This window comes from Sorex araneus, chromosome 5 (genome assembly GCF_027595985.1).
Source record: "Sorex araneus isolate mSorAra2 chromosome 5, mSorAra2.pri, whole genome shotgun sequence".
NCBI lineage: Eukaryota > Metazoa > Chordata > Mammalia > Eulipotyphla > Soricidae > Sorex > Sorex araneus.
In genome coordinates this window covers 161,582,725-161,594,925 of record NC_073306.1, presented here as the reverse complement: position 1 = coordinate 161,594,925, position 12,201 = coordinate 161,582,725, and the positions used below count along the sequence as shown (strand labels likewise).

The 12,201-nt window shown below is 48.3% G+C and overlaps 1 protein-coding gene across 2 annotated transcripts; it reads left to right on the top strand.

Moving 5' to 3' along the window:
* Positions 1 to 308: 308 nt before the first annotated feature.
* Positions 309 to 11,069, top strand: CCKAR (cholecystokinin A receptor). 2 transcript variants are annotated; one of them, XM_055139445.1, is made up of 6 exons: positions 309 to 557; positions 798 to 1,107; positions 1,777 to 2,028; positions 4,630 to 4,891; positions 7,910 to 8,037; positions 9,147 to 11,069. In XM_055139445.1, the coding sequence occupies exons 2-6, from the start codon at positions 996 to 998 to the stop codon at positions 9,665 to 9,667; spliced, it is 1,275 nt and encodes a 424-aa protein (XP_054995420.1). In that variant the 5' UTR covers positions 309 to 557; positions 798 to 995; the 3' UTR covers positions 9,668 to 11,069. The 2 variants fall into 2 exon arrangements, with proteins under 2 accessions (XP_054995420.1, XP_012788058.1); XM_012932604.2 differs by lacking the exon at positions 309 to 557 and having other exon boundaries at positions 753 to 1,107.
* Positions 11,070 to 12,201: the final 1,132 nt, after the last annotated feature.

Here is a 12,201-nt window from a genome sequence, read left to right as displayed (position 1 = left end):
TCACTTCTTTTCGGTCATTTAACTGTCTCTGAAATTATTGTTTCTTATTTGTATGTTTGGGGTTGACTCTCAATGTCCAGGCACTGAACGGACAAATAAATAAATGGGGTGGAAAAAAATCTCACGTATGTGTATATGTGGCGGGGGGTGTGTGATATGTGTGTATGAGAGAGGAGGAGAGAGAGAGCGAGAGAGAGGGAGGGAAGGAGGGAGGGAGGGAGGGATCCCAAGCCTCTGCTCCAAAGAGGTCCCCCTCACCCTGCAGTTAACAAGGGCAGAAACTGAGAGAAATAACTCTGTGGTTGGTAACAACTTAACAGCCAGCCGGCAGTCAGATGCACACACACTGCCGGGCATGGTTCCAGCGCTAAAAAGGCACTAATTGCTTTTATAGAAGGAGGTAGAGACCGCGTCCCTCCGTGTCCGTACTCCTGATGTCTGCATTATCGGATCTGTTACCGTGTTGATTGCTCCTGTCTCAGCAGCCACCGCGGGCTCTGTTCTGCCTATGTCCGGGTTGGTGACAGGTCCCTCTGCAGAGAGAAGAGCAGTTCTGGGTAAGTGTGTGTGTGTGTGTGTGTGTGTGTGTGTGTGTGTGTGTGTGTGTGTGTGTGTGTGTGTGTGTGTGTGTGTGTGTGTGTGTCCATGCTTGGACGTGAGCATATAAGTGCAGTGACTCTGGGAAGGGTTAACTCGCAGCCAGGCTGTCTGTGCCGGGGCCCTGAGGCTGGCCCCGCAGGGAGGGGTGGGCCTGGAAGGTGGAGCGGGCAGGGCTTGTGCTGCCTTTCCCCCGCCAGGCGCACACATGCCTGCCCAGCTGGACGGAGCGCAGTGAACTCAGGAGGAATGGCCGCGCCAGCGCCCACCTGGAGTCCGTCCCTTCCTGGCCCCTGCACCCCAGGTCGCATCGGCCCTTAGACGACGGAGCCCATGAGCCCACCCCAGCCGTGAGCCATTCCCAGCTCGCCAGCCCCGGTGGGAAGCAGCAGGGAAGGATGGATGTGGTTGACAGCCTCCTCGCCAACGACAGCAACCTCTCTCCTCCCTGCGAACTCCGCATCGACAATGAGACGCTTTACTGCGTGGAGCAGACCCAGCCTTCCAAGGGTAAGTGTCCTGGGCCGCTCTCGTGTTCCGAAAGCTCGTTAGGGGGAGGGTGGGGAATCAGCCGAGGCAAGACAGTATCACAGGGTCCTGGGGAAAGGGTCTGGCAGGAAGTCATTTGCTCAGAAGTTTGGATCGGAGCTCAAAAAGCAGAACCGAGCCCCCCATACACACCCCCCTACCCTGCCCCTCTCCCCCCAGACTTTTCTGTTGCTCTGCAGGGGAGAGAGGTGGGGATTAGCGTGTGGGGTTTGCAGGAGTAGGAGCCGGCTGTGTAGTGAGGAAGGTGTACAAGTGGCAAAGCTTGAACTCAACAAGCTTCACAGAAAAGGTGCTGTCACTGGTTAGCCGCTGCTTTTGCTGGGGGGAAATCCGGCGTGAAGAAGTGATTCAAGCCAAATAATGCCCAGCAGCTCACAAAGAAAGAAATCACTGTTCCCTTGAGAGCTTTGTTCTTGAGGAAAAAAAGGGGTTCTTGGAGTTTTCCTTGCACAAATCAATCCTTTAGAAGCCACAGAATCACCATCCTGCAAAATGTCATCGGTGCAGGAATAGTTGCACACAGTGATGTACATGCATGCAGAAAACACACAAAAAACCAAAACCCTAAAGCAACCAACCGCGCTCTGCGCTCAACACCTCCGCTGTGCTCGTCCCCGTTTCTCTTCCCAGAGTGGCAGCCCGCGGTGCAGATTCTCTTGTACTCCTTGATCTTCCTGCTCAGCGTCCTGGGAAACACGCTGGTCATTACAGTACTGATTCGGAACAAGAGAATGAGAACGGTCACCAACATCTTCTTGCTGTCCCTGGCGGTCAGCGACCTCATGCTCTGCCTCTTCTGTATGCCCTTTAACCTCATCCCCAACCTGCTCAAGGATTTCATCTTCGGGAGCGCAGTGTGCAAGACCACCACCTACTTCATGGGTGAGTTGCCGGGAGAGGCTGTTTGTGGAGCTCACCCCAGACGTCCCCCAGCCCCTCACAACCTCTGCAGAGCAGCCCTGATGAGCGCTGAAAAGCAGAGCCAGGCGAGCAAGTATCTGGCTTTGCAGGGGGTGGAGGTGGGGGCTGTGTCCAAGGACAAGGTGCCAGCTTTCTGGTGGGTCCATCCTGCTAGGTCTCCAGGAGGTCGGTTCCCGCTTGCATATTTCACAGGTCAGTTCCACTAAGGCCATTTGAAAATCAGTCTCTTCACAGCGCTAGATTCCCTTCTCCGAATTTAGTTCCCAGCCTGTTCCCCTCCTAAGGATGTAGGGCCTCCCAGAGCCAACAAGGAGAGGCCTCAGCCCCTAGACAAGCTCATTTTATCTGGGGCCTGTAACGGTCACAGAGCTGACCCTGATGGGCTGAGCTATGCTGCTTTTCACCTTTGTCAATCCACTGGATGATGGAAGTAATCAGGACCACAAGAGGTAATATTTTAGGGTGACTTTTACCTAGCGGATGCTCTACCAAGTGCTTTTACTTCCAGGACCTTATTTGAACTCCCAGCTACCTTCAGCAGTGAATACAGTTGCTCGTCCCTGAAAAAATACAGGCACAGAGAGTTTGACTAGGGGGCCGAGGAGGCAAGCCACAGAGCTGGGACTCACCCCCGCCAGCCCCTCGGTCTGTTTACCGACAGCTCTGGCTGTTCAAGCTGCGCAAACACGCGTGTCTTGCCTGCCTTCTTGTGCCTGCCTCCCTGCCCCGTCCCGGCCTGAGCCCGAGGCAGAAGGAAAGGCAGGAAATGGGACAGGAGGGTTTGGGGGTGGTTGTTCTGACCTACACGATGCAAAGCAGAGTCAGGCTAGGGCAATCTCCAATGACCAGAAAGCTTTCAAAGCCTCGATTTCTCTCTGTTGAGGAAGCAGAACCCAGAACTGACAAAAAAAAAAAAATGATGATGAATGACAGATCTGCATGCTTTAGACAAGTACCCGAGCCTGTCTCTTGAGGCCCAAAGCCTCTGAAACAGGAAAGAGGACATGCAATCAACAGGACCACTGCAGCAAGGAAGTCATAACCATGGCTACAATCTCATAGAACTTTAAGTTGTCAAGGTCCATCAGATGCATGTGCGCATATACGTGTATATAGTACATACATGTGTAAATCGACATACAATATTTCTTAAGAACCTAACCAGATTATATAAAATGTTTGAAAGCAAGGGCGGAGAATTAGTACAGGGGGTAGGGCTCTTTCCCTGAATGCAGCCAAATAGGGGTTGGATCACCGGCACCCTATATGGTCCTCCCTGAGCCCTGGCAGGAGTAAGTCCAGAAGGAAGCCCGAACACCATCAGGTGTGACCCCAAAACTGAAAGAAAAAAGAAAAATAATTGAGAACAGACACCTCTGCAGTTATATAATATCCTAAATGCGTTCACTGTGTTTACTGTGAAATGATTGGTTGGGAGGTAGGAGACGGGGAGACGGCTCGAGCACCTGGAGAGCAGGTTCTGCATGCCTGGCACCCTATGGCTCTCAGCACCATCAGGAGTGATCTCTGAAGATTACAAAGGAGACAGCCTCAAGTGTTCTCAGTCACAAACACCCTCCCCCAGACCAAAATACATTTTCAAAATAAAATTAAACATTTAGTTATATTTTACATCAATAAAAACATTATTTTTTTTTTGCCTTTGGGGTCACACCTAGAGCTATTCAGGAATTATTCCCGGCGGTGCTCAGGGAATCATATGGGATGCCAGGGATAGAACCTGGGTTGCCCACATGCAAGGCAAACTCCCTACACGTTGTGCTATCACTCCAGCCTCAATAAAAATGTTTTTAACAACACAAAAAGGGCTATATGATTTTGAAAGTGTCTGCAGTACCTGAGCTGATTTTTGTTGGATTTCTCTAATTGCAAACAGTCATTTTACTTCATCCTACTTCATTCTCTAATTGTAGTGATTCGGATCCTTTCTTCAATTTTGTGTTTTCTGCAGTTTCTAACAGTGAGCACTCCTCAAACTCCTGAGATGTAGGAAAGACGAGCACGCCCACCCTGTCGGGGGCTCATGATGCAATGGTGTCATTAGACAGATTTAGCTCTGGGGAATTTGTGCTGTCCCCTTCATCTAAATGCCATCAACTCTTTAGGCTAAGTCTGGGGAACACGGCAACTCCTGCCTCAGATGTGTTTTTATTCCAGGGTTTGGGGCTTGATATTCAGAATGAAAGCCTTTCTGTGGGTTACTCAGAAACCTTTTCTGTGGGACTGGTACATCTTTCATCCCCTGGGTTATTAATTAATGAGCCACCGGGGAAGGAGTCTGATTAAAATCAGAGTTCAATAAGCTTATCTAAAAATAAGCATTCAGATGTATTTGCAAATGCAGTTCTTTAACTGCCTTACTCCAGTGGGAAACAAAGCTGGGTAGAAAGCATTTGTCAAACATCCACCCGTGATATTTCTTCACCCTCTGAGCACTTTCCCCTGCCATAAAATCTGCACAGATTCAAAATGCTTAAGCTAATGTGCAAATAACTTTGTATTTCAGAGCCGACCTAACCCGGGTCTTTGTTCCTGCCGCAGGCACCTCTGTGAGCGTATCCACCTTTAATCTTGTAGCCATATCTCTGGAGAGATACGGTGCCATTTGCAAGCCCTTGCAGTCCCGGGTCTGGCAGACAAAATCCCACGCCTTGAAGGTGATCGCTGCTACCTGGTTTCTCTCGTTCACCATCATGACTCCGTACCCTATTTACAGCAACCTGGTGCCTTTCACCAAGAACAACAACCAAACCGCCAATATGTGCCGCTTTCTGCTCCCCAGTGGTGTCATGCAGCAATCCTGGTAAGGTCACAGTGGTCGCCAAGGACAATGTGTCATAATATTTCACTTTTTTGAGGATGCAGAGGGTGTTGGATGGAGCTTGGGCCATATGCAGCAGTACTCAGGGCTTACTCCTAGGTCTGAGCCCAGGCTTCCCTTCTGGTGGTGCTCAGGGAACCGAATGTGGTGCCACAGATGGAACCGGGCTGACCACACACACAGCGAGCATCTGCGCTCTGCACTCCCTCTCCAGCACCTATTTTACACTTTTTCCAAAAACCGAGAGGGATTGTCCATAGTCTCCAGGAATCTGTTTGCTGAAGACCTTTGGAAAAGAACTTTCTCGATTCCTCCTAGAAGAATGAAGACAGTAAAAGTTTAGTGTTCTGTGTTGTTAAACTTTATTGCACATATTAATTCAAGCAATCTTCAAAAGCCCTAGAATATATGTTTTATCATTAGTTTACTATCGGCCCTATGTTACCGATGAGGAAGTGGAGACAGAGAGAAGTTAGTCTCTCAAGATGGCAAGGATAGAAGAGGACTGGCAAGGGCTCAGAGGGCTGAGGCACATGCTTTGTGTGAGGCGGGTGCAGGGTGGCACAGGTTTGATTCCCCACACTGCATGGTCCTCTGAGCACTGCAAGGAGTAACCCCTGAGCACTGAGCTGGGAATAACTTCTGAGTAGCACGGCACGTGGGCCTGAAACCAAGACAAATAAATTAGTTAACAAATAAGCCAAGTGTGGAAGTGAGGCTTCTGTGCTAGTCACCATGCAGCATGCAACAGATGATCTAGGGGGTTCAGCTAGAAGCTTTGGAGGGTAACAATTTTTTAAAGAATTGAAATTAGAGCTTCAAATCCCATGTGGGCTTTTTTTTTTTCCTTTTTGGGTCACACCCGGCAATGCACAAGGGTTACTCCTAGCTCTGCACTCAGGAATTACTCCTGGCGGTGCTCCGGGGACCATATGGGATGCTGGGAATTGAACCCGGGTCGGCTGCGTGCAAAGCAAACACCCTACTCACTGTGCTATAGCTCCAGCCCCAAAATCCCAAGTGTTTTTCCACAGAGTAAATACTATAGTCTTTGCACAGAATACTTCACTAGCAACAAAAAGGCAAGGAGCTAGCAATAATTTCTTTGATAAATGGCTTGGTGACATCGGACAATTTCAAGTTGCTTCTCTGATGTTCAAATTCTTGATGTAGGCAAGAAGTTAATAATACAGATATCTTTTACCTCCCTCATTGGGATTCAAATGAGCATATGTGTATGAAAACACCATTGACTGTCTAGACACAAATGCACAGCTTCAACTCACTAATTCCAAGCATGTTTTAGAAGCAGAGAACTAAGCATTGAAAGATGGTTCCAAAGATAATCTCTGCTTTTTTTCATCTTCTGCTTTTCATTCCGATTAATTCACACACACCAATTATGTTGTAAATAAGAAAAATAAGGACATTTCCAAGGCTTATAAAGAAATCTTATCAAAAGACGTCCAGTTGCAATGAGAAAGAGCCCGGCCACCCTGAGCTTCTGACAATTCCATGGCCTAAGCATGCGAGCTTCCACATGCCAGATTGTGACAGTGAGTGACAGGCCAGACTCGTGCAGGAGGAGGCCGCTCTTCCTCAGGAACTGAACACGTTTCAAGACAAGCATAGCCCTGTGCTTCCAGCCCGCAGAATGTGCATGCCCTGTGCACAGGGGTCAGAAACAACTGGAGTGCCACGCTGTGCCGAACCCAGGAGGTCCTTCAGCATGCCCACCTAGGTGTTGATCATTCCATGATAAAGCCAGCAGTGGTATATTGCAAAACTTAGGAGCCAGGGTTCTAAAATCATACTGTTTGCGTACAAATTCCCTTGTCACTCACTGAGTGACTTTGAATAAATCATTTAACTATCTATCTGTCTATCTCAGTTTTCTCATCTCTAAAATAGGCATTTTATTGTGGGAATTAAATAGACATAACTATATATTCGCATCTGTGCGATATCTTATAGCGTACTTCTCTCTCTGGGAGAACCTGGCAAATTACTGGGAGTTTCCTGCCCACATGGGAGAGCCTCACAAGATCCCCATGGTGTATAAATATGTCAAAACCAGTAACAAGCTGGGTCTCATTCCCCTGACCCTGAAAGAGCCTCTAATACGGCATCATTGGGAAGGACGAGTAGAGAGAGGCTTCTAAAATCTCAGGGCTTGGACGAATGGAGACATTACTGAGACCGCTCGAGAAATTCAACGATCAATGGGATGATGATGATGATGATGATTATGAAGAACTATATAAATATGTTAAGTATTAATAAAGCTAAGTATAGATGCGAAATATCGTATACAGTCACATGTATTTTATTTTCATTTTATATACCTTTTCATGGACTGGAACGATAGTACAGCAGGTAAGCTTGACGCAGCTGACCCGGGTTCGATTCCTCAGTTCCTCTTGGAGAGCCTAGCAAGCTACTGAGAGTATCCCATCCTCACGGCAGAGCCTGGCAAACTACTCATGGAGTATTTGATATGCCAAAAACAGTAACATGAAGTCTCACCATGGAGACTTTGCTGGTGCCCGCTCAAGCAAATTGATGAACAACGGGACATCAGTGCTACGGTGCTATATCATTTCATATAAAATTACTGCAGTGCATAGCACATTTAATAAGTTCTTCATAAAGGTAAACTATTATTATTGGTAGCCTTGTTTATATATAATTAATTTAGTTGATTTTTTTAAGTTCTCATTCATTTTGTATGGATGAGACTAGTTGCATCTGGGTACAGATTTACGCCAAAACGTTCCAATTTATCTTCTGTAAGAGACTTATCTGCAAACACGGGAGAAAGTAACAGCTTCCAATGAGTGACATGGAATTTTCAGGGTATTAAATACATCATTTGGGGGATAATAAGTACAAGGCGTATTTGCTCAAACTGGCCAAAATGGAGGTGAGCACGATTCATTCCACTGCATGTCTTTGAAATACTGGAATGACTGGTTATAGAATTCATTTTTATCTTATCAGGCACACGTTCCTGTTACTCATTCTCTTTCTTATTCCTGGAATTGTGATGATGGTGGCATATGGATTAATCTCTCTGGAACTTTACCAAGGCATAAAATTTGATGCTAACCAGAAGAAGTCTGCCAGAGGTAACTATCTTTTATCTGTATGTTTATGCAAAAGATTGCCAAAGCTTGTTTTCTGTACCTTTGACAAGCACAGCTGGAGAGAACAGAGTAGATTAGAGAGTCTGAAACGTATTCTTAGAAACCTCTGCATTATAAATGGTCAAGACAGCCAGCGCTTCTATTCTCTCATTGGTAAAATGGAGAAACTATTGATCTTAAGAGGGTGAATAAAATTTACTCACACAGAGAATCCAGTTATAAGCCAAGAGTCATGTGTCCTAAAGTCCTTCTAACCCTTCCTTCAAACGGACACCCTTGCAACAAATTATAGCACATCTCCTCCTGCTTTCATTCTCACTGCAGGTCGCAAAACCTCACTTCTTCCCCACTGACCCCATCCACTAACCACTGAAATCTGCCCCAACCTGTGCTGGGGTCACCACCCCCATCCTCATTCCACCCCTTTACTCAGCTCCTTACCCTGTATATAAGTTACTCTCTACAACGTCTTCATTGGGGAAAAGAAAAATTGCAGGGCTGAAGGGATAGTCCAGTAAGTAGGGCATTTGCCTTGCTTGCAATGGACTCAGGTTTGATCCCCTGTATCCCATACGGTACCTCCACCAGGATTGATCCCTGAGCTCAGAGACAGGAGTTAAGTCTTCAGCAATGCCTGATGTGGCCCAAAATCAAACCCCCCAAATTGCTTGTTATCAAGATTCCTGGCAGTCAAAGGTATCTTGAAAATTCCCAAATCAACAGAACCCCTTTCCAGAGTATCTGAACAAAGGGTGTGTGTGTGTGTGTGTGTGTGTGTGTGTGTGTGTGTGAATATCCATTCTCTGATGATATTGATCTTGTCATTTCCATGCCTAGCCATCACCATAAGTATGCTAGGATCACTATTATCATTATTACTATATACAAACACCATATATAATGTATTTTTTAATTGTATATCACTGTTTTTATTCCACCCTTGCCTGGGCGCATTTTTGATAGCCGGGATCACATTCTGAAAGATCTAAACTGTTTTGCCCAGGGGACAACCCCAACCTTGGGGTTACTGGGAGGGCGGGGGGTATCTCTCACCCCGCCCCAGCAGTAAGCCGTGTCGCTTGCCCACCCAGAGCGAAAGGCCAGCCCGGGGAGCGGCAGCCGGTACCAGGACAGCGACGGCTGTTACCTGCAGAAGTCCAGGCCCGCGCGCAAGGTGGAGCTGCGGCCGCTGCCCGCCAGCCCCGGCGCCCGCATACCGCGCATCCGCAGCAGCAGCTCGGCGGCCAACCTGCTGGCCAAGAAGCGCGTGATCCGCATGCTCATGGTCATCGTGCTGCTCTTCTTCCTCTGCTGGATGCCCATCTTCAGCGCCAACGCCTGGCGCGCCTTCGACACGGCCTCGGCCGAGCGCCTGCTCTCGGGCACGCCCATCTCCTTCATCCTGCTGCTCTCCTACACCTCCTCGTGCGTCAACCCCATCATCTACTGCTTCATGAACAAGCGCTTCCGCCTGGGCTTCCTGGCCACCTTCCCCTGCTGCCCCAAGCCCGGCCCCCCAGGGGCGCGCGGCGAGGGGGCCGACGAGGAGGACGGCAGGACCACCGGCGCCTCGCTGTCCAGGTACTCCTACAGCCACATGGGCGCCCCGTGAGGCGGCGGCGGGGTCGCCGGGTGGGGCCTGGAGCGGGGGGCGCGGGTGGGGAAGAGAGGAGGAAAGGCGGCAGGAAGCAGAAGGAAGGCCCCGGGTTCGGGGGGGAACTCTGCTGGGACCCCACTAGGACAGGGTCCGTGACTCGGGGCAACACCTTGCCTGCAGCCTTTGTCACCGAAAGCACCGCTGCAGGCCAGTGCCAGGAGTCAGTGGGGCCAGTGCTGCCAATGTAACTGCCCCGTGTCCAAACGGGGATGAGGCCTTGCTCCACGTTAGAAGCTTCTAGAACCTCCAAGGCGGGTGGGCTTCCTTTCCCCCTCCATGCTCTGCTGTTTCTGCCCTTGCGGAATTGTGGGGAGTCCGCTCTGCCCTTGGAGAGTACACTGTTCTCTCTTGTCCGTGTTCTTTTCCGCTCCGTAGCATCAGGACCACAGGTGAACAAACCCCTCTTCTGGCCGTTTCTGTACGGAGGGGGCAGCCTGACTTTCCCGGGGGAAGTGGTCAGGGACGCTCAGAGATGTGCTTTGCGATATCTTTGGAACCACCTAAGGAATGTTGGGTCAAAGATGAAATTTGGACATTACACTTCTAAAAAGAAAAGAGCACCCAAGGCAAAGAGCCAGGTAGAAGTGGCAAAGGTGGTGTTCATCTCCAAGGAGTTGCCAGATTTCACACAGGGAAGTACAGGCTGGTCAGTTCTGCCTCCTATCAGGAATGGTAAGTGCCAGGCGGTCCATAGTAATCTAGAATTGCTGCTTTCATGTGTACTACTTCACTAACGCCAGCGTTACGTGGTGGTGTGCCTCGGCTTAATTCTCATACTCATGGGACACTTCCTCTTTTCCACAAAGACCTCTAGGTACGAAGGAGACTAGTGACCCCTGTGTAACTGACCAAGAAAGGGATTTGTGTCAATTTGCCACAAATTGTCAGGCAAAAGGAAGGATAAAGGTGGCATATTTTTGACACAATTAATGTAGGGCTTTTTGAATGTGGAATCTCCCTATGCCTTTGAATACTATCTCTGTTTGCAGCACTACTTGCATTTTATGTATGTACAAGTGTAAACTGAACATACACGTACGTTACTTCCATATAAGCAGAGTTTGGGGTATGTTCATAGAGAAGAAAAATAATAGTGAATAGATGTTGTAATTCAAATTGAAAAATGTCATTTACATTCACAACAGTTGGAGTTTCCTGTGAACTTCTTTGCAATGTTACATCGAAATCTTGCTTCTTTAATCTAAAAATCTGTTTGAAAAAAAAAAAGGCATGAGTTATATGTGCAGGCACCAGGCAGTGCCTTTCCAGAGTCGAATGTGTCTGTCGATATTTCTTAATTCCTTTGTGTTGTTTTAGGGCAAAGTTGTCTTGTCTGCTTCAATAAATGAACACTGATGTTTTTGATAAAAACAAGTGTATATGCCGGTGTCAGAGTACAAGCAAGTGATTAGCAAAGAACCTTCATAACGTCTGCCTCTGAGTCTCTGAGGCGAAAGCTCTTTGTTTTCCTGCTCTTGAGGCTCTGACGATTGATTGATTCTTCAGAACATAAAGGGGCCAGCGATTTCAATTATTTTTTAAAAGTCATGGAGAGGGGCCGGGTTCAGGCAGGATCAGGCCTGATGCTCCACATGGACCCCTGAGCACTGCTGGGTGTGGCCTGGAGCCTCTGAACACAGCTGAGCTGGCCAGGGCAGTCCCGACACTCCAGGGCCACGTCGCCTCTCACTCCTGGTCCCTCTCTTTGAATGGCCAGTTCAGCTGGCCAAGTCACCCCCTCCTCACGGCCTGCCTGAGCTCCTCTGGAAAGGCTTCCAAAATAAAATAACAAAACCAAACACCAAACAAACAAAATCAATGTGGGGCCCGGGAGAAAACTTGCTTGACTGAGCACCTGCTTTGTCCCTTTGTACCCTGGAGATCCTTGGCACCTTACGGTCCCCTGAGCACCGCTGGGAATGACCAAGCACAAATTGAGAGTGACAGTGACACGGGGCATGGTCCCTCCAATAAAGCCTAATGAAACCAAACAAATATGAAGAAAAGAAAGGCTCCCTGTGGAAGGGAAGGGGAACAGCAGGAGTGGGGTGTTCGGCAGAGGGGTGCTCGACCTTTACCAATGGCAGGAACCTATTACTTTTCCAGTAGGGGGGGTGTCTTGGACTGGCCGAGAAGAGATGATTGAGGAGGTGGCTATTCTTGGGAACTTTGCAGATGCTAGTGTTTCTACTTCTCCAACTACAAACTAATTTTGATAGTTTTACCAGTTTTCTCAAAGACCTGAAAGGAGAAGTATAATCCAGTAAAACAGTCAGATTAAAGTGTAAAAAAATGAAAATGTCTCAGACCTTTGAATAAATCTTACACAACCTGAGAACCTCCTGCCAGAAGTAGAAGTCTTCCCTGCTGACAGCGCTAGCAGAGAAATGGAGATAAATCAGCTGCCTTGCCCCATTACTGAGAAGCCCTGGATGTTTCACATGGTAAGGCTGCCTTAAAATTGAGCTGCCAGCCTTACGGAGAAAAAT